Source organism: Hylobates moloch, unplaced genomic scaffold, assembly GCF_009828535.3.
Source record: "Hylobates moloch isolate HMO894 unplaced genomic scaffold, HMol_V3 SCAFFOLD_53, whole genome shotgun sequence".
Classification (NCBI taxonomy): domain Eukaryota; kingdom Metazoa; phylum Chordata; class Mammalia; order Primates; family Hylobatidae; genus Hylobates; species Hylobates moloch.
Genome location: NW_026652328.1, coordinates 623,066 through 644,572, shown reverse-complemented (window position 1 = coordinate 644,572; position 21,507 = coordinate 623,066). Strand labels below are relative to the sequence as shown.

At 35.2% G+C, this 21,507-nt stretch overlaps 1 protein-coding gene across 3 annotated transcripts in view; it reads right to left on the bottom strand.

The window, feature by feature from the left end:
- LOC116463691 (calcium uptake protein 1, mitochondrial) overlaps positions 1–21,507 on the bottom strand; it is a 262,265-nt gene that overhangs the window by 144,954 nt on the left and 95,804 nt on the right. For 2 of the 3 annotated variants that reach the window (XM_058434807.1, XM_058434806.1), the window contains exons 5-6: positions 14,155–14,198; positions 13,403–13,570 (exon numbers count right to left, since the gene is read on the bottom strand). In XM_058434807.1, the coding sequence (XP_058290790.1) occupies positions 13,403–13,570; positions 14,155–14,198 (212 nt within the window). The remainder of the gene's footprint in view (positions 1–13,402; positions 13,571–14,154; positions 14,199–21,507) is intronic. The other variant, XM_032146908.2, reaches the window with a different exon arrangement.

Below are 21,507 nucleotides of genomic sequence, written 5' to 3'. Positions count from 1 at the left end.
TAGATTGTTGTACCAGATGACTTTATGCGGAAGCACTCACACTTTAGTTTCTGACCAATCACATAAACTTATAAAATACATGGTTAAAGTTGCCAGTGCCATGAGGGGCACTGGGACTGGGATTTCCAGACTCATGAGCGCTAAGTGTGCTCAAACAGTAAATCCTAGCTAGTTACAGGGTGGATCAAAATATGGTTAGTAATTTTACCTTCTGGGACTCAAGTATATGAAGCCAAAGAGAAAAATCACATCTAGAAACTTATTTCTTCTAGTTAAGATCTAATTTTCAAGTTATAAAGTTCAAAAAAACTTTTTCTAGTTAATAGAAGTTGATGGACTATGTCTGCAAAATCAATGTTTACATATCATCCAGAAATTCAAAACATCTTTGGCATATAGAAAATCTGATGAAGAACACAGCTTTATTATTTAAATTAAAGCGTCATCCTTTATGGGACTGAAATCTTTGGATTATTTTAGTATTAATATTTCACTACATTGCTGAAATACATTCAAAGTCTATCTAAATCCCTTGAGTAATATTTGAGGTTGTACATCAAAAACAAATTAATGATAATATGCTTCTTCTGGAAAATACAATTTTGGCATATCATTTCCAAATGACAAATAGTATTTCTATCTAAGGTTGGGGTCAAGGTATGTGGTGGGGTGTTAGAAAGGAAGAGAAAATTCAGCAATATTCCCATGCAATTAATGCTTTCACTTCATTATCTAGTTGGTGCATGGATTGATGCCAAAGCCTTGGTAAAACATCAATCTTAAACAATCACACTATTTCCAATCAAATTAAAAATGTTGCACGGCTAAAATATGTTATTCTCATTCCCCACCCCATCTCTGAACTTGAAGAAGGGTAGAATTTGGGGATATATCAGACAACAATGAAATCAAAATGTTTCTAATTTGAAGTAGTTTATGATTCCTCCTTCTGACTCAAATTTTCTTCTAAGCTTTTCAAAGGTAGTATCGCATTTGAGGCAAACATACATAAATTACTGTGCAACAAACTGGAAGGTGAATGCTTAAGATACTGTAAACTTCACTATGCCAGAAAGCAATTCTCTTTTCAGTCCCAATTCTAACCACCTCAGCTGTGAGAACAATTCCAAATACCTGGAATGCAAAGGTTTTCTTATCTCATTAACTAGATGGCTTCAGAGAAGATGGTACAAATGAAGATGTTTTTAAAACACAGTGGCAGATGATTTGATTAAAAAGCAATAATAAAACATTTTAAAAGTCTACTGGAATGGCATTAACTTTAAGGAAATGATACAACTTTACTGAAAAGGTTTGTTTTAATCCTCAGTATCTGAATGAGGTATTATCAAAACTCTAGAAGGAGAAAATCTTCAACTCTAGCATGTTATTTCTGCATACTAGCTTCAAAGCAGCTTTGAGCAGGGGAATCTATGTTTTATGACTTGATTATCTGCTATGTAAATCTAAGAATTTAATTTTGAACTTCGGCCACTCAAATGGATCGGTGCTAAAAAGAACGCCCTGAGATCAGCAGCAGTGTTGGTTTTAGTCACTTGGGTTACAAAAGGTGTCTCTACCACTTAATGTAAAAACAATCTCAAGTAAAAATCTTGAAAAATAAGTCAATATAGTGATTTCACCTTCTTTCACTTAGAAAAAATTTGTATAAGAAAAAAATGCATCATAAGAACAAAAATTAAAGTTTCACTCTGAGGATCACCGTTCACAACCTTGATCTAAACTGCTTTAGTAACTATCACCTCCCAAGAAACTGTGTTGATGAAGGATTTTAAAAGCAATTTTGAAAGCAAACAAACATTTACAGGTATCCCGTAAGCACCAATGACCATTAAAGACACCATTAAAGACCATGAAAAACTTAAGCATTATACTTCGCATATTCTGGAAGTATATGAACTGGAAGTGGCTGACCTCAATTACAGGTGTCAGCATCTCATTTGATTTATTCTCTTTAGTAAATGCCAGGCACTGTGCTAGGTACTTTATATTTGCATTATCTCTTTAAGTCCTCATTGCATACTATTATCTGCACTTTATAGATAAGAAAACTCAGGGTTAGAGAAGTCACATAAGTAGCCAAAGGTGACAATACCATTAAGTGGCAGGAGACTCCAGAGCCCATGTCATGAATCATTATATGTTACATTGTATCAACTGCACAGGAACACACTGGGTATCTATACTGTTCACAATTTCTGGAAAATGTTAATCAGGACTGAAGATTTTTGAAGTAGTACACTACCATAAAATATTTACCTTGGGGCTTAGTTTGTATTCACTAAGTTAACTTGAAGTTGAAGAGGAAAGTCCAAGCCAATGATATAGGTGCACATTTTTTTTAAGGCTTTCACTTACTCAAATGCATATTTCAATCATTTTGAAATGTGCATCACTTCAAGAGTGTAATGTTCTTTATAATTTTTAATTAACAAATGTTAGATTAATCTGTAATTGGTGAAGTTTTTTATTCAAGTTTAGAATTTTAAAAAATACATCATGCCAAAAACAAATATGCAAATAAAGGACTATCCTCACACATTCCCTACAACCAAAGATTATAAATAGATGGTCAGGCTAAGTTGAGAACTCGTTTTACCAGAATAGAAGGAGAAATAACTTGTTTAGTATACTCTTATAGAACTTTATTTGTGTGACCTTAAACATGCTAGAATGTGCCAAAATGTAAGAAAAAAGAAGTTGGCCTGGAACTAAAGAAAGTTCTCTGATAGCAAAGTGATTTTTGAATCTTGTTTTATGATGAAAAAGCTAAAGATGAAGGTGTAAGAAATGCAATGGTTAGTCATGTTTATGTTTTCAAATCAACAATGATAGATCAAATGGGTTCACTGATCCCAAATTCAAATACAACATAATCTAAAGTAAAAATGGATTTAAAGATATTTTAATAGGCGTCTGAATATTTGAGACAACTAAGTAAACTACACCCTCCTTTGGCACACTTAATGATTGCATTATTATTTATTTTCTCAACTTGAATAATCAAACACATGGGTTAGATTAACAAACTTTAGTAGTGGTGGAACTCAGAGACTGGAAAGAGACATTATGGATACTCCTCACAGCAGTCTAAGTATTTGACAGCATTAATAAACTGCATCTGAAGAACAGCATTCTATGCTACCAGGAAAACAAAATGATCCCACACTTTCCACAGGCAATAGAAACTTAGCATGCAAAGAACAAGTCACTGCAAAGAAGCAAGCAAGAAATGCCTCTTCTACAAAGTAACTGTTCATTGACCTTTGGAAGCTTAAAGGATTCATACTAGTGTCACCAAAATGAGTGATATTCATAGAACACAATGTAGGTAAACAATTCTCCCACTACCTAAGAAAAAGGTTTATTATTATTCTTTAATGTAAAAAGTTTATTCATAAGATAGCCTTAAGAATGCAGAAAAGCTTGATTTTGAATCCCTGATCAACCAAGGACATTACCTTAAATAGTGAAAGTTTAAAGAAGACTGGTGCTCTTTTGTCACCTAATGTGGTTGACTACTTAATGCTGCAGATTCCAGAGACTTTTAAGCACTTACCAACTCCTGCCTCTCTAATCTATTCCTAATTAGTAAGGATACCTAACCAAGTCCAGCCATTTTAAATCTTCCAGCCGTAAGCCATACAATTATTAAAGGAGAGGAAGAGTTTTTAGCTACCCTCTACAAACTGTCCTACCATAATTAGAGAACTGGAAGTGGCTGGCCTCAATCACAGGTGTTAGTATCTCGTCTAATCTACTCGGTACTCTGTATGATGTTTGTTCCATGGCTGTTCTAAAATAGAATTCTCAGGATTAGAAACATTGATAATGGAATCGTCCATACATTATTCTGACATAATTTTTAATGTATTTGTTGGTTTGGTTCAGAATGCAGTTAAAGGTAAAGGTATTTAGGAAGATAATCTATTGTACCAATAATAAGATACCTAATTTGAGGGTTTGGTAAGAGGGACTACCAAAAATTACAACCCATTTTTCAAACAAAGGAGTATAGAAAAAATGTACTGTAAAAATAAAGAGCACCCTATGGTCTTCGTTAGTTGTATTAGTTATTTTAAACAAAAAGATGTTTATAATTCAGCTTAATTTATATTTAATTACAACTCAGTTTAATTTATATTTTTAAGACTGCCAACCACCAGAAATGAGAGTAATATTTTAATGAATAAATTTTAATAATTTATAAACTACCATTAAAGAGCCCAAGCCTTCAAAGATCAATTTAAAAAGTACCTTTAGGAGTGTACTTGAAGATCTCCTTGGCCAGCCTGTAAGTATATATTCTTTTCATGGTTTTCTCCAAATATTTAGTTGCTTTTCCAAGTTAAAGTCATTGATTAGCTCAGAAAAGCAAAATAATAAAGTCTTTCTAGGTGTCCCATTTGTTTCCCCTTAAGCCATTTTACTGAGCAAAGTGCAACCAAGCAACTGCTTATTTGTATTTATTATGTAAGAAATTTCAAAAGAAAAAAAGATTAATTTTTAACTTGAAGTTACTGTTGTTTCATCAGTCCTGTTACAGTTCAAGTAGGAACATAATATCCCAAATAAGACTTTTTTGTTTTTGTTTTAGAGACAGGGTCTCACTCTGTCACCCAGGCTGGAGTAGTGTCACAATCTTAGCTCACTATAACCTCCAACTCCTGGGATCAAGCGATCTTCCCACGTCAGCCTCCTGAGTAGCTAGGACTACTACTGTTTTTAAATGTTTTCATAGAGATGAGGTCTTGCTATGTTGCTCAGGCTGGTCATGAACTCCTGGTTGCTCAAGCGATCCTCCTGCCTCTGCCTCTCAAAGTGCTGGGATTACAGGCATGAGCCACCAGACCTAGCCTCCAAGTAAGACTATTTAAGTGACTCAATTAATTAAGTATCTCTTATACTTAATAAGAGTGATTAAAACAAAATTTCTTAACCTTTTGTGTAACATATAACGTTAAAACTTCCTTTTAAATCATGCTGGGTATCAAATTCTCAAGGACTTGTGCAGTGCTTGGATTGTCATATTAAAGATAAAGTATGTTAATTTAAAGTGACAGGAACGAAATCATTCTGAAGGGAGCAGGGAAAGGACATATGCATCATGCACTGAACCTTTGTTCCTGAAGCATTACTATGGATTTTGGAGCATTAAGTAATTTAAAGCACATGCTGCTGAGTCAGTACCTGCCAGAAATCCTAATCAGAAGATGAGAAAAAGAAAAAACATTGACATTGTTTGATTATATGAACAAACCGATCAAATATACATGTCACAAAACATAATATACAAAGAAACAGTTAAAACCTGTAATAATATCACTGAACACCTGGAAGTAGGAAATGAGGAATACATAGAAATGTTTTAGATATTATCTGGTAGGCACAAAACAAAACAAGGATGTCTCATTACCATTTCTTAATATTTTTTTAACTTCATGGCAAAATAGTTGCTTTGCCACTCATACTAATATAGGCAATCAAATATGGATGAGTTCAGATAATTAGTTACTTAAGAAAGAGTACAGAATGGCTCCTTAAAAAAAGATCTCCTCCAAAATTATGCTGCATTAAATAAAGTGATATCCACATTGGTATTTAAAAAAAAAACAGTCATCCTGAAGGCTGGCATTTGGACAAGCAGTTGTTGTTAGCTAATTTAGCTGGGTACCACTCCAAACTATTTTCAAATAGCAAATGGTTTTAAAGATTTTTTTCAATAAATAAACTTCACTGACCAGGAAATAAAATTTGACCTATATTTACCATCCTATTCTAACCACACTGAATAGCATTGTAAAATTTCTTGACTGAAAAATAGATGCTATTAACAATTTACAAGCCTACAGCTGGAACTTATGTGACAGAGCCCAAGGGATTTTACGGCACAGGAATGAGATGAATCACTGTGAACACAGGACAACTCCGATACGTGAAATCGAACTGGAGGCCTCTCTTTAGTTAATGGACTCGGTATTTAACCTGGGCTAGTTGCTCATTACAGAGATAGCACAGGAGATTTTTATAGCTAATTAAACTGGGAAGGAAAGGACAGTGGAGAGAACAAATACTAGTCTGCAGCTTTTCACGTAAATGAAGAAAGAAAATCATATATATGATAGCAGAGAACTCCTTTGATAAACTGAGTAAAGGGCTCAAAGTCATGCAAAATAGCTATAATTTGTAGAGCTAGATACTTTACCTATTGTCCCAATTTTACTGAGAATGTAACTGACAGAGAGGTTAACTGGTCTCTTGCTCAAGGTTACCCATCAACTATGTGGGAGAGCCTATATTTAAATACAGGACTGTCTACATCCAAAGTCCACACTCTTCATCCCACTCTATTACACATAAAGAAGTTCAGCAATCCACAAGACTATGTTTTTCATACCAATTCAGCATACTTTATAACATCTACTAACCATTTACACACAGCTGCCAGAGTACTGAGATACTCAAAATGGAAATGGCTTGGAAAATATTTCAGATACCAAAGCCAGATTTTTTTTTTAGGGTTATGGTATGTAAAAAAGAACTAAAGTTGCTAATTTGAAAGAGGAGCTAAAACTGAGTAAATGTTTTTAAAATAATTTAAAGAACTTTGGATGGGAAAGAAGGAAGACGGCAAAATCTGTAACTAAAAATAAAACAAAATTCCAGCAGGTGTGAAAGGATATGAAATGTTGAATTTGTTCCTCAATTCACTTTTGTAAATTAATTACATTCTTTTTTTGAGACAGAGTCTCACTCTGTTGACCAGGCTGGAGTGCAGTGGTGCAATCTTGGCTCACTGCACTTCCGCCTCCCGGGTTCAAGTGAATCTCCTGCCTCAGCCTCCCAAGTAGCTGGGATTACAGGCGCCTGCCACCAAGCCTGGCTAATTTTTGTATCTTTAGTAGAGTTAGGGTTTCACCATGTTGGTCAGGCTGGTCTCGAACTCCTGACCTCAAGTGATCTGCCTGCCTCGGACTCCCAAAGTGCTGGGATTATAGGCATGAGCCACTGCACCCGGCCAGTAAATTAATTACATCCTAAATTTTGCTTGTCTAAAGACTATAATGAGCAGCTCCATTCAAATGATGCTATATTTAACATATAATTAATCAATATTTGAAAGAGTTAATAAATTATTTAGTTTATAATAGTAAATTGTAGAGACAGGATTCCAAATTGTCTTAAACACTACATGATACCGCCTTTCCTATGCCTAATCCAGTTGTGTATACGACCTCTTAAAAATGTTACTACCTTACCTAATACTCTTTGCTCAAAAAAAAAAAACCCTGATTATAATCAGCAAAGATCCACGTTTTCAAATACAGGTGACAGTGCTTACTTTAAGAGTAATGGCTTCAGAAAAAAAAAAAAAAAGAAAGCACTTCTGAAAATGTCAAGTGGTGCTCATGGCATATGAAACAATAATGGAGCCAATAACAGTAAAATTGATAGTCTGATTTTTAAATTCAGGTATTAAAATGTATATATCCCATATTTTCTTTCTATAAAATGAAGTGTTATGTGGTTTCTCAGGTTAGTATGAATTTCTAGCTGTACTTTATCAAAGCAGAAAAGATTAACTTCAACTCTTACCAAAAAGAAACTGAAACATCAAGGTTTTTTTTTGAGCAAACAGTATTAAGGCAGTAAAATTTTAATAAAAGGTCATATAGACAACTGGATTAGACATTCAGAAGGTGGTATCACATAGTGTTCAAGAGAATTTGGAATCCTAGCTATATGATTTTAGGCTAGTTACTTATCTTTTCTGTACTTTTTTTTTTTTTTTTTGGAGACAGGGTCTCACTCTGTCGCCCAGGCTGAAGTGCAGTGGCACAGTCTGCAGCCTCTACCTGCTGGACTCAAGCAGTCACCCGACCTTATCCTCCTGAGTAGCTGAAACTATAGGCATGCGTCACCACACCTGGCAACTTTTTGTACTTTTTGTAGAGAAGGGCTATTGCCATGTTGCCCAGGGTGGTCCGGAACTCCTGAGCTCAAGTGGCCTCCTAAAGCACTGGGATTACAGGCGTGAGCCACCATGCCCAGCCCCTATTTTCTCAATCCATAAAATGATGATAAAAATAGACAGCTTAAGATAGTGGTTGTGTGCACTAAATGAGTAATTATGTGTAAGCCTGGAACATAATAAGCACTCAAAAAGCTTGTTATTATTGGCGATAATTCTCACAAGACAAATATAGTCAAGCACTAGAAATTTCACTTTTCTTTTTTTTCTTTCTTGAGACGGAGTCTTGCTCTGTTGCCCGGCTGGAGTGCAGTGATGCCAACTCAGCACATTGCAACCTCCACCTCTCAGGTTCAAGCTATTCTCTGTCTCAGCCTCCCGAGTAGCTGGGATTACAGGTGTGCACCACCATGCCCAGCTAATTTTTAGATTTTTAGTGGAGATGGGGTTTCACCATATCGGCCAGGCTGGTCTCGAACTCCTGACCTCAAGTGATCCGCCTGCCTCGGCCTCCCAAAGTGCCACGATTACAGGCCTGAGCCTCTGGGCCTAGCCCAGAAATTTCACTTTAAACCAAAAAAAAAAACCACTGACAACCAATGAGTGAAAATGGGGTTTTAAAAAAGGGCCCAGTCATCATGCCCAAAGTAACATGTGACTTTGAAATATCTGTGAGGAACTTCTGGCTTCAAAGAAATACTTTTATTCCCTTGGCATCTGTTACAGTATTTTTAAAGCAAGAATTTCCCTATATAAAGAAAAAGAAAACATAAATTATATACCCTACTTTAAAAATGGGATAGGGCAAATGAAAACACAGATAACAAGAAGACTAACAAAATTATATTTACATATTCATATTTAGCCAAAAACCTGGATAAATATATTAATTAACCAAGAATTTCCACTTGAGTGGTTTCAGGTCTCTGGAAGCCAAGAGAGAGAGGAAAAGAAAGACATGGCTAATTAACAATGCAGAATTACATGTCACATTATAACCTATTATCTAAATGTGACTAGAGTAGTTCAAATAAATGTGGAGAATTCATCAAACCCTGTTCCATGAGACTTTTAGTACCCTATGTCCTAATTTACATTTCCTCAATCTTCAATACATTTAACTCTTAAAAGACAGAAAATTTCTTAACAACTTACTATATATGTCAAGGAGTAAAACTACACTTGACCTTATTCTAGGGTCTTATTTTATCTGAGAAATAAAGTAAACAATTAGAACTGGAATAAAGCACCAAGAGGTATTACATTATAGGAAAAAATGTGTTCATATTCTCTTTAGAAGAACCAACAATTTCCCCCAAAAGGAATGGTATTTTAAAGTTAATTTGTTAGTATTTTCAAAAAGACCTTTCACCTAGTAAAAGAGAATGTAGTAATATTAAAGCTTTGATTTTCAACTATGACTTCCATCTGTTCCTCTACTAATCATATTGTCTGTTATAAACACTATAATCAATACCTCCCTTTCTTGATTTTGACTATACTTTTATCTCTTTACAGATAAATGTGGATATTTCATTTTTATTTGATGTAAAATGTTTTCTTGTTCCATGTAAACAAATATTCTTGTAGATAACATAAAGGAGGAGGAAATAAAATACACATTAATTTTTTCTTCCAAGTTTGAGAGATTGTCAAGGTTCTGAGGGGACTGCAGTTACAAATAATGGAAAAAACTCAATTCAGAGGCAGTATTTCTGAAACTTTCAGGGAGAGGTTGGGGGAAAGGGGAATCAATAGGTAGGAAAGAATAACAAATCTATTCTCTAAAAAAGAAATACATAGTGGTATGATGATAATGAATAATTAGTTTCAATAGACAATTTTATTGCGTGAAAATAGGGTATAAACTTTATAGTTTTTAGAAGACATAAGAGGATTGTATCCAACATTGCGGAAACTGGTATTCCTTGCTTAAGGAACGATTTTATCTATACCAGGAAATTTTATTCTGTAACTTTATAAGAAAACACAGTGATGTTTGATGTGGAGAAAGTTGTCTATTACATGCAATAGAAACAGGAAATACAAAATACAATTTCTATCTTTGGTTTGCTGAGGGGAAAAAAGGGGTAAGAGAAAATGGGAAAATAAAGAAGGCTACAAACCACTTGAAATAAATCATGCAAATAAAAGAGAGCAACTAAATGATGACATGAAAGAAATATTTCACAATAATGTAAAATAAAGCCTCCACTTAGAAATAATTGTTTTGTTTTATAGGCCAACTAGATGGTAAAATCATAAAAGATGATAAATGAAACAAAGAAAAAATATAGTTTTCATTAAATAAATAATCCAAATTCATGAAATGACTGTATTGACAAATTGTTAGCAGAATACATGGATACTAGGGGAAGGTGCTTTTTTTTTTTCCACAAATAGGATTCAACACAGGAAGATGCATTTAGAAAGAATCTAAGACATATTACATTAAAACAAAAGCTGGCCGGACATGGTGGCTCACACCTGTAATCCCAACACTTCGGGAGGCCAAGGTGGGCAGATTACCTGAGGTCAGGAGTTCAAGACCAGCCTGGCCAACATGGTAAAACCCCGTCTCTACTAAAAATACAAAAAAATTTAGCCGGGCGTGGTGGTGGATACCTGTAATCCTAGCTACTCGGAAGGCTGAGGCAGGAGAATCGCTTGGGAACCCAAGAGGCAGAGGTTGCAGTGGGCCGAGATCACGCCATTGCACTCCAGCCTGGATGGCAAGAGCGAAACTCCATCTCAAAATAATAATAATAATAATAATAATAATAATAATAATAATAATAATAATAATAATAATAATGCCAGAATATATTTTGTATTACCATCTCTATAATAATGCTAATAAGCGATAATAATTTTCAAATGTCTTCTAAGAGAAAATCCGAACTCTTTCAAGATTTGAAGTTTTAAACTTTTAAACCTAATCTCATATTTTCAAAATAATATCACTTATCTACGAAACATATTCTTAAAACCAGTGGTAACCATAGCTGTTACCATTCTTTATACAAGACCTATGATAGTAGATGGTTTGGAAATGCACTAGACTATGCAAGTGCCAATAATAATGTATTTCATAACTTTCCTACAAGGGAAATTGCTAGTATTCTGAAAGTATTAGCGTCCATTAACATAAAGTAATAATGGGCTCTGGAAAAAGATTCAACTACAAATTCAAAAGCTGCTTAATTAAATTCAGTTCTCGCTGACTATCACTTGAAATAGTAATGTCTCATTTACTTCTTACAGGGAACCTTCTAGTTAATTAAACAGATCAGGAAAAAAAGATTTTAGCAAAACAAGAAATAACTACCCAATAATTTGTCAATATCAGTTGGGCCACTCTTCCCTATTTTGCATCTGGAGGTTCCATTATTCGGGTACAAATTTAAAACATCCCAGGAAAATATTATTTTTACATTTGTTCTTTCAATGATAAAAAGGCTGAAGTTTAATTCAATTATAAGCTAGTGTTTGTTACTGGTCAAATTTTGGACTTTGTTAAATGGTGTGCTACAAGTTAAGATAATGGGGGCTAAGACAATAGGAGTAAATAATTCTTTCTCTAAGCATTTAATAGATAGTTTATCTTCCAAATTAAAAAAAAACGGAGAGGGAAAAAAATTATCCATTTAAAAATCAAACCAAGTCTAAAAGGAAATTCCTCTTAGGTGTTTAGCTTTCTAACTACATTTCTGGCCATAATGCATAAAATTACTATAATATCATTACACACATCTTTTTTTTTAACAGAAAATTGTCTTAGAATTCATATATTCTAGAAGCAGCTACTTAAGAATTAAGATTTTCCGAATGAGAGAACAAAAGAGTCACGAAGATCTAAAGAAAAATGATGGTGGCTCACACCTGTAATCCCAGCACTTTGGGAAGCCAAGGCGGGCAGATCATGAGGTCAGGAGATCGAGACCATCCTGGCCAACATGGTGAAACCCCGTCTCTACTAAAAATACAAAAATTAGCTGGGCGTGGTGGTGCATGCCTGTGATCCCAGCTACTTAGGAGGCTGAGGCAGAAGAATCGCTTGAACCAGGGAGTCGGAGGTTGCAGTGAGCTGAGATGGTGCCATTGCACTCCAGCCTGGCGACAGAGTGAGATTCCATCTCAAAAAAAAAAAAAAAAAAAAGAAAGAAAGAAAAATGAAAAGACTGACAGTTGAGAAAGTACTGACAGTTACAATTATCAAGCGAAAGACTTCATACATAACGAAAAAACATGGAAAACTTTTAAACTGATCAAACAATAAATGAATTTATTCATTACATAAGGTTTTATTATTATTATTATTTTAGTCCTTTCTTTATTTTGAGACGGAGTCTCGCTCTGTTGCCCAGGCTGGAGTGCAATGGCATAATCTTGGCTCACTGCAACCTCTGCCTCCTGGGTTCAAGCGATTCTCCAAACAACCAAAAAAAGTTATTTATTGCTGGGCGTGGTGGCTCACGCCTGTAATCACAGCACTTTGGGAGGCTGACGCGGGCAGATCACGAGGTCAGGAGATCGAGACCATCCTGGCTAACATAGTGAAACCCCATCTGTACTAAAAATACAAAAAAATTAGCTGGGCGTGGTGGTGGGAGCCTGTAGTCCCAGCTACTCAGGAGGCTGAGGCAGGAGAATGGCGTGAACCCAGGAGGTGGAGCTTGCAGTGAGCCGAGATTGCTCTACTGCACTCCAGCCTGGGCGACAGAGCGAGACTCCATCTCAAACAAAAAAAAGTTATTAAAATGAATTTGCTGTAAGTTATTACTGACTTAATGAGTCAGACCTCCATCAAGGAATATGTGATTGACTACTGTAGTTGATTTTTTGCAAGTCATTAAACATTTATTGTTTGCCTCCTGTGTGCCAGGCCCATGCTGGACTCTGAGTGACACAAAAACAGGTAAGACAGGGACCTGACCCTCCAAAGACTCTGAAATCAGAAGTGTTGCAGTAAGTCCTCACATTGGATAGGGTATTTTACTATAGATAAAGCAGAGACAAGGATCAGAGAAAAGATGAAGCCGTCCCAAAGCAGAGTTAGGACCTTGAGCCAAGGTCTCCTAACATCTAGTTTAGCACCCTTCCTTTTTGATCATTCTTTTACAATATGTGACTTTAAAAAGAGGATATTCACAGATGGAGGCATTTTAGGCACTGTGCCACCTTAATAGGAAAGGTAACTTTTAGGCAGGTGGCCTTAGCTGAGATCTCTCTCAAATCTTAAGGCAGCTACTCATTCTTTTCACTTGTATAAAAGAGCTCAACACTTATCTCTCCACCTTACCAGGATATGGAGTTTTATGTAATAATGCAGGAATTGGCATATTTCTGCAAAATCAGTTTCTACTAACTCTGACCTCTCCCCATCTAGACCCTCTTTTGTGATCCTGCCTTTTCCAGCCACTCCATGATTTTCCTTCTGACTTCCTGTTCATTGTGCTTTGTAGAACCATGCCTGGCTCTTTCTTCTTTCTGAAGTGCTTTCTTCCTCCTCTGTAAAATTGACCCTTTACTTTTCTTTCTGACCCTGTGTAATATTTTCTTTTTGGAGAATCTGGCCTGAAAGGAAAAAACATGTTTGACTGCTTTATGAGATAATAAAACTGAAAGTCTCATTTTCTATACCTAAGAATAATTTGTTATATTATTTATTCAGGTATAAATAATTAAAAATAAGTACAGTGCAAACTTATAGGCAAATCTGGAGTGGTCTTCATAATTATTACAAAAGCACTACAAGGACCTTTGTAATTTTCTAGTTAAGATTATTGCTAGACACTATCATAAAGCCTGAGAAAGGTCAAATCAGGGAAGCGTTTTTTAAGAAATGCCAATACAGTATTGGGGGGCTTATTAATCTTTATGATGACTATTGAGTTAACATTCAAAAGTCAACAAACACTGAATTAGCCCTTAATATAAACAGCAGGCAATACATGAGAGTTACCTTACATGGAAAAATACAGAACCTTCTGCCTCTTTCTGTAGAGGTATGTGGAGGCACAGACCCCCTAACCCTAAGCATGCTCTTTTGATAAGATAAACAGGTATTCAGTGATTTCTCACACATAACTATAGCGGAACTTAAAAATCTTCTTAGTAAATGATAGGATATATGTATAGAAGTGTCATAGTTTGCTCACCTTTCCATCAAAGCGTTTTATTATATATTGATCCAGACCCAAGTCTGTAAAAGAAAAGGAAAAAACATTTAGCTACTGATTATAACTCAAGTGAAATATATAAAATGACAGCTCTTGGTTTTGTTTCCAGTCATTCAATTAAAAGTACAAAACATTTATTCAAAGGTCACAGGAATGAATATTTTGCCCCATTTTCAGATTTAAAGTGTGAGTGCTAAGAGATACCAACCCTTTTATTTTACATATCAGAAAAGTAAGGCTCTAAGAAGGTAAAAATGTGCAAACCTATTCAACAGTAGAGTCCAGTTAGAACTCTGGACTCCTCCCAAGGTGGTGCTCTTTTCATTATGTCAAGGTGCTATATTACTTTTCATTAAGGTAAGGAATATTAGTTTAATCTGAATGCATAATATTTTTTTGTATCAAGTTCAAAGAAAATAATTAAATACCAAAAAAAAAAAAAAAACTATTGCTATACACCTAAACAGACACAAACAGACCATCTTAACATTACCTTTTAAAATTGGGTCAAATTTAAAAATTTACTTGGGAATACCTAGCTTTGGATTCTGTGCACAGTGAAAAATTAAGTGAGTATATTCGGTGGCATTCAGGGCAGGGATAGTTTTGTCTTTGCACATAGCTTTATCCCCAGCATTTAGAACAGTGCTTGATCAATAAATATCTGTAAAAGAATGAATGAATAAGAAACAGTCCTTGCCTTGAAAAGTCACAATTTAGTTAGAAAGACATACGGATATAATAATTAACATTACAAGGGAGCATACAATTAGTTCAATAAAAGGGTGCTGTGGGAGTTTTGAGAGTGGAGAAATTAGTACTCAGTTACACTTACTTTCTTGCATAATTATTCAGTTCTTTTCTTTCAGTTGTCACTAGTTTAGGCCCTTACCTTACTATGCCCACAGTATTACAATCATCAGATTATCATTGCTCCCAGAAAAAGCTTTTTGCATTTCTAATTTAAACATTTGGTTATACATTCTTCTCATCTGAAATGTGCCTCATCTTCCAGAAGCCAGCCCTAAACAAACTGAACCATTGACTATAAAAGAAACAGATAATTTATGACACAGAAAGAAATGTTAGAAACAACTTTAATTTGCAACCTGACAGATATTTAAGAGAGTGTAAGTCATAAAGGCTGATATTTATCAGAACAGGCTTCTGATAAAAGAACAGAGAACAAGAAAGAGTTCTAGACAATTAAAACTTTGATTGCCTGTCTCCCCCTATTTTTTATTTTATTTTATTTATTTATTTTTTTTGAAACAGAGTCTTGCTCTGTCGCCCAAGCTGGAGTGCAGTGGCACGATCTTGGCTCACTGCAACCTCCACCTCCTGGGTTCAAGTGATACTCCTGCCTCAGCCTCTCAAGTAGCTGGGATTACAGGTGTGTGCCACGATACCTGTCTGATTTTTGTATTTTTAGTAAAGATGGGGTTTTGCCAGGTTGGCCAGGCTACTAGGTCATGTCTAGAACTCCTAATCTCAGGTGATCCACCCGCCTCAGCCTCCCAAAGTGCTGGGATTACAGGCATGAGCCACCGCATCCAGCCCTATTTTTTAATATACTGTCAAAAGATGAGGATAAGATAACCTCCCAAACTACTGCCAAAGGACAGCAGGATAGAAAATAGAAAATATGAGACAGAATTATAGAAAACAGAGACTCAATCCAAGAGGTTTAGTATCCTACAGGACCTTTCTCATTCAGAAACAGGGAGAAAATAATCCAAAAAATACTAGCAGAAACTTTCTCAGAACTATAGAGAGACAAACTAAAAGACCTTACCAAGTGTTCTAAGCATATTGAACAAAAAAAACTACCCACACTTCAGTGTATGCTTGTGAAATTTCAGAATACCAAGGATAAAAAAATCCTAAAGATTTTCAGGAAAAAATCTTCCTGGTTCCTTACAAACGCATGAGAATCAGAACAGAATCAGATGTCTCACAAGTAAAACCTGGTACATCAACTAAGGCAGATATATGCTTACTAATTGCATCAGCACTGTCCAACAGAAATATAGTGGAATAACAAATGCAAGTCACACGTGTAATTTAAAATTTTCTAACAGCCATCTTTAAAAAGGTAGAAAGGAAGAAATTCTGTCACTTGAGGCAACATGGATACAACTGGTTGACATTATGTTAAATGAAATAAGCCAGGAACAGAAAGTTAAACACCGCACGTTCTCATTCCTACGTGGAAGCCAGAAAAAGTTGATCTCATAAAAGTAGAAAGTAGAACAGGGTATACCAGAGGCTGGGAAGGATAGGGTAAATGGGGGGGACTAGAAAAGATTTGTTAAAGGATACAAAATTACACCTAGATAGGAAGAATAAGTTCTAGTGTTCTATAGCATTGTAGAGTTAACAACAATATTTATACAGTTTCAAATATCTAGAAGGAAGGCACTGACACAAAGAAATGTTTGATGGTGATATGCTAATTACTCTTATCTAATCACTATATACATTATATGTATCAAAACAGCACTATGTACCCCATAAATATGTACAATTATTATGTCAATTTAAAAATAAGGTTAATTAATTAATTTTTTTTTTTGAGACGGAGTCTCGCTTTGTCACCCAGGCTGGAGTGCAGTGGCATGATCTTGGCTCACTGCAACCGCCACCTCCTGGGTTCAAGCGATTCTCCTGCCTTAGCCTCCTGAGTAGCTGGGACTACAGGAGCATGCCACCATGCCTGGCTAATTTTTTTTTGTATTTTTAGTACAGACAGGGTTTCACCCTGTTAGCCAGGATGGTCTTGATCTCCTGACTTCATGATCCACCCGCCTCAGCCTCCCAAAGTGCTGGGATAAAAGGCATGAGCCACCGTGCCGGACAAAAATAACGTTAAATTTTTAAAAAGGCAAAAAGAAACAAGTGAAATTAATTTTAATACTTTATTTAACTGAATATATCCAAATAGTATCATTTTAAGTAGTAATCAAGAGAAAATACTAATGAGATGTTTTACATTTTTTAATACTATATTTTCAAAATCGGGGTGTATCTTGTAATTATAATACATCTCAACTCAGACTTGCCACATTTCAAGTGCTCAGTAGCCAAATATGGCTACTGGCTACTGTATTAGATAGCACAGATTTTAGGTTATCAGAGCAATACCCAGAATAACTCAAAACGTTAACTTAAAATTTTAAAGGTGGTTACTTCTGTGACATGAACTGTGAAGATGGAGAAGATGGAACATATTTATGTTTTATATTTTATGCTCTTCATTATATTAAAAAAATGGTGAGGGGGAAGGGGCATGGGAGGACAGCCTGGCACTCACTGAGAATTATTGTCATTTTATAAGCAAATACTGACATGAAGTAGGCCAAGAGTTTCATGATTTCAAGTTGAAAGAAATGATTATTTCACCTTGCTATGTTTTGATTTATTTACCTGCCAAATGAAGGAGATGGTTGGATTAGATCAGTTCTTAAAATGGTTGGAAGTGGAGTGTGGAGAATGTGGACGGATGAAGTAATTCAAGCTATTGTCCCTAACTACTCCTCTAGAAAATCAAATAGGCCCAATTATTGGGGGCAAGGAGAGCATGGAGAATGAAAGGAGAAAAAATAGCATGTGTAGTTTAAAAATACTTAGGTGACTTCCATATGACATTTCCCTTTCAGTTTGCTACCCAAACCCTTTGGTCCCAGCTTAGAAACACCAGACTATAGCTATGTTGTTTTCACTGAGATGTTTCCTATGGTTTTTAAACTTTTATTCAAAGAACTTTCAGTCATTTCATTTAATGCTCATAGTGTGATATAAACACTACCTTTGCCTTTTTATTGATAAGAAAGCCAATGCTCAGAAGGTTAAATGACTGTTTTTTTTATTTTAACTCTAATAATCTTCTAATTATGGCAGTTGCCTCTTTTCTTGAGTCCACACCCAAAATAATATAAATGTGTGTAAAAGTAGAGTATGTGTAAAAGTACACATATACTGTTAAGAATAGTCTCAGTTTAAGCCTCAGAGTGAACATTTAAAAGACTTGTTTAAAGACAATGGCAACTGACTTTGTCAAACTCATTTTGTCAAAAGACACAAGGGCAACTGAATCAAATATGTCATTTCAAGATCTACAAATTAGAATTTAGGTAATTGGAAACTGAATAATTGTAGTTAAGAAGTCCCAGCTATCTCTCAAAATTTAGAGATTCCTTTTTTGTTAACACTAATTTTTTTAAATACCTTTTGTAGTACAAGTGGTTTTTGATTACACTGATGAATTCTACGGTGGTGAATTCTGAGATTTTAGCACACCCGTCACCCAAGTAGTGTACACTGTACCCAATATGTACTCTTTAATCCCTCATTGCGCTCCAACCCTAACTCCAAGTCCCCAAAGTCCATTATCTCACTCTGTATGTCTTTACAACCTCATAGCTTGGCTCCCACTTATAAGTGAGAACATATAGTATTTGGTTTTCAACAACTGAGTTAACTTTTCACTTAGAATTATGGCCTCTAGCTCCATCCAAGTTGCTGCAAAAGATATTATTTTGTTTCTTTTCATGGCTGAGTAGTATTCCATGGTGTATACATACCACATTTTCTTTATTCACTCATTGGTCGATGGGCACTTATGTTGGTTCTATATCTTTGTTTTTTTTGTATTTGTTTGTTTGTTTTTTCTTAGACAGAGTCTTGCTCTGTCGCCCAGGCTGGAGTCTAGTGGTGCGATCTCGGCTCACTGCAACCTCTACCTCCTGGGCTCAAGCAATACTCCTGCCTCAGCCTCCTGAGTAGCTGGGATTACAGGCACGTACTGCCACGCCTGGCTAATTTTTGTATTTTTAGTAGAGACAGGGTTTCACCATGTTGGCCAGGCTGGTCTTTAATTAATGACCTCAAGTGATCCACTCGCCTCAGCCTCCCAAAGTGCTGGAATTACAGGTATGAGTCACCACACCTGGCCCGTATCTTTGTAACTGTGAATTGTGCTGCTATGAACATGCATGTGCATGAGTCTTTTTCATATAATGACTTCTTTTTATTTGGGTAGATACCCAGTAGTGGGACTGCTGGATCAAATGGTAGATCTACTTTTAGTTCTTTTTTTTTTTTTTGAGACAGAGTCTCACTCTGTTGCCCAGGCTGGAGTGCAGTGGCAGAATCTCGGCTCACTGCAACCTCCATCTCCTGGGTTCAAGTGATTTTCCTGCTTCAGCCCCCTAAGTAGCTGGGACTACAAGCGCACACCACCACGCCCGGCTAATTTTTGTATTTTTAGTAGAGAAGGAGTTTCGCCATGCTGGCCAGGCTAGTCTCGAACTCCTGACTTCGTGACACGCACACCTCAGCCTCCCAAAGTGCTAGGGTTACAGGCATGAGCCACCGCACCCGGCCTACTTTTAGTTCTTTAAGGAATATCCGTACTGATTTCCGTACAGGTTGTGCCAATTTACATTCCCACCAGCAGTATAAAAGCGTTCCCTTTTCACCACATCCATGCCAACATCTATTGTTTTTTGACTTTTTAATTACTGGCAGGAGTAATGTGGTATCTTTTTGTGATTTTAATTTGCATTTCTCTGATAATTAGTGATGTTGAGCATTTTTTCATAATTTTGTTGGCCATTTGTATATCTTCTTTTGAGAAATGTCTATTCATATCCTTTTCCACCTTTTGATGGGATTATTTGCTTTCTTCTTGTTGGTTTGTTTGACTTCCTTATAGATTCTCAATACTAGTCCTTTGTTAGATGCATAGTTTGCAAATATTTTTTCCCATTCTATGGGCTATCTGTTTACTCTGATTATTTCTTTTGCTGTGCAGAAGCTCCTTAGTTTAATTAGGTCCTATTTCTTTATTTTTGTTGCATTTGCTTTTGGAGTCTTGGTCATGAATTATTTGCCTAGGCCAATGTCCAAAAGATTTTTTCCAAGGTTATCTTATATAATTTTTATGATCTCACATCTTAGATTTATGTCTTTGATGCATCTTGAGTTGATTTTTATATAAGGTGAGAGATGGAAGATCCAGTTTCATTATTCTACATGTGTTTAGCACTAAAATTTATCTAAAAATGTATTAAAATGTTTATATTTTTCAGCAACGCAAGGTAATGTAAGCTAGCAAAACAAAGTATAGTCCCAGTGTATCACATATGAGAGACATTAAAGCCACTTGGTTTTATCTTCTGTGTTAATAATCATTGTAATGAGTTATTTATTGAGCATTTTTGTAGGCCTTGTAATAGATGCTTTATATATCTTCATTATAGTTAAAAAAAAAAAAAAGTCAGGGCAAGGGGCATGGGAGTACAGCCTGGAACTTACTGAGAATTCTTGTCATTTTATAAGCAAATACTGAAATGAAGTAGGCCATGAAGAAGTATGTACATAATATATATATGAGTTAATTTTCATAACCATACAAATTAGTTGCTATTATCTCAGCTTTACAAATGAGAAAATTAGATTTAGAGATGTTAAAAAATTTGCCTAAGATCATATATCTGTATTTCCAGTTTCTCATAATTATCTTCATATAGTCTTGTCTGCTTCTTCTTAAACTCCTTTGATGATTATTCTACCTATCCCTTAAATATGTGCACTTCTTAGAATTTCATCCTTGGATCCCATCTCTCCTCACTTATGCTGTTTGCCTCAGCAATTTCATTTAAAAAACCTTTTAATATTTTTTTAAAATATATTTAAAAATCTTTGAAGTAGCCAGTTTAAACTGCTGAAAGAAAAGAATTTCATCCCAGAATTCTTTATCTAAGTGAAAATGGCTTTCATGAATGAAAACAAAATAAAAAAAATTCTAACATGAAGGAAAACAAGAGAATTTGTCACCAAGAGACCTGCTCCGAAGGACATTTTATTCTTCAGGGGGAAAAGAAAATGACACCAAAGGAACTTAAAAAAATTTAAAAAGAGCAACAGACATAGTTACTATCTGGACATATATAATATTTTCTCCTTGCAAGTTCTTTATGTATGATAGTTACTAAGAAAATCAAGACAATGTCTAGTAGAATTTTTTATGTGTGTAGATATAATACATAGGACACAACAACATAAAGTTAGGAGAGACCTACATGGTGATAAGATATCTGTCTATATTCCACTGAAAGTGGTAAAATATAAATTCTTAATAGACTGTAAAAAGTTAAGTATGTATATTACAATATCTATAGACACAAGTAGAATAAAGATATACAAAGAAATATTGTTAACTCAAAAGATTAATTCAAATTCACTATACTAAAAAATGTTCAAATAATCCAAAAAGAAGGCAGGTAAGGGGATAAGAAGAACATAAAAAAGATGGAGAAATAAGAAAAA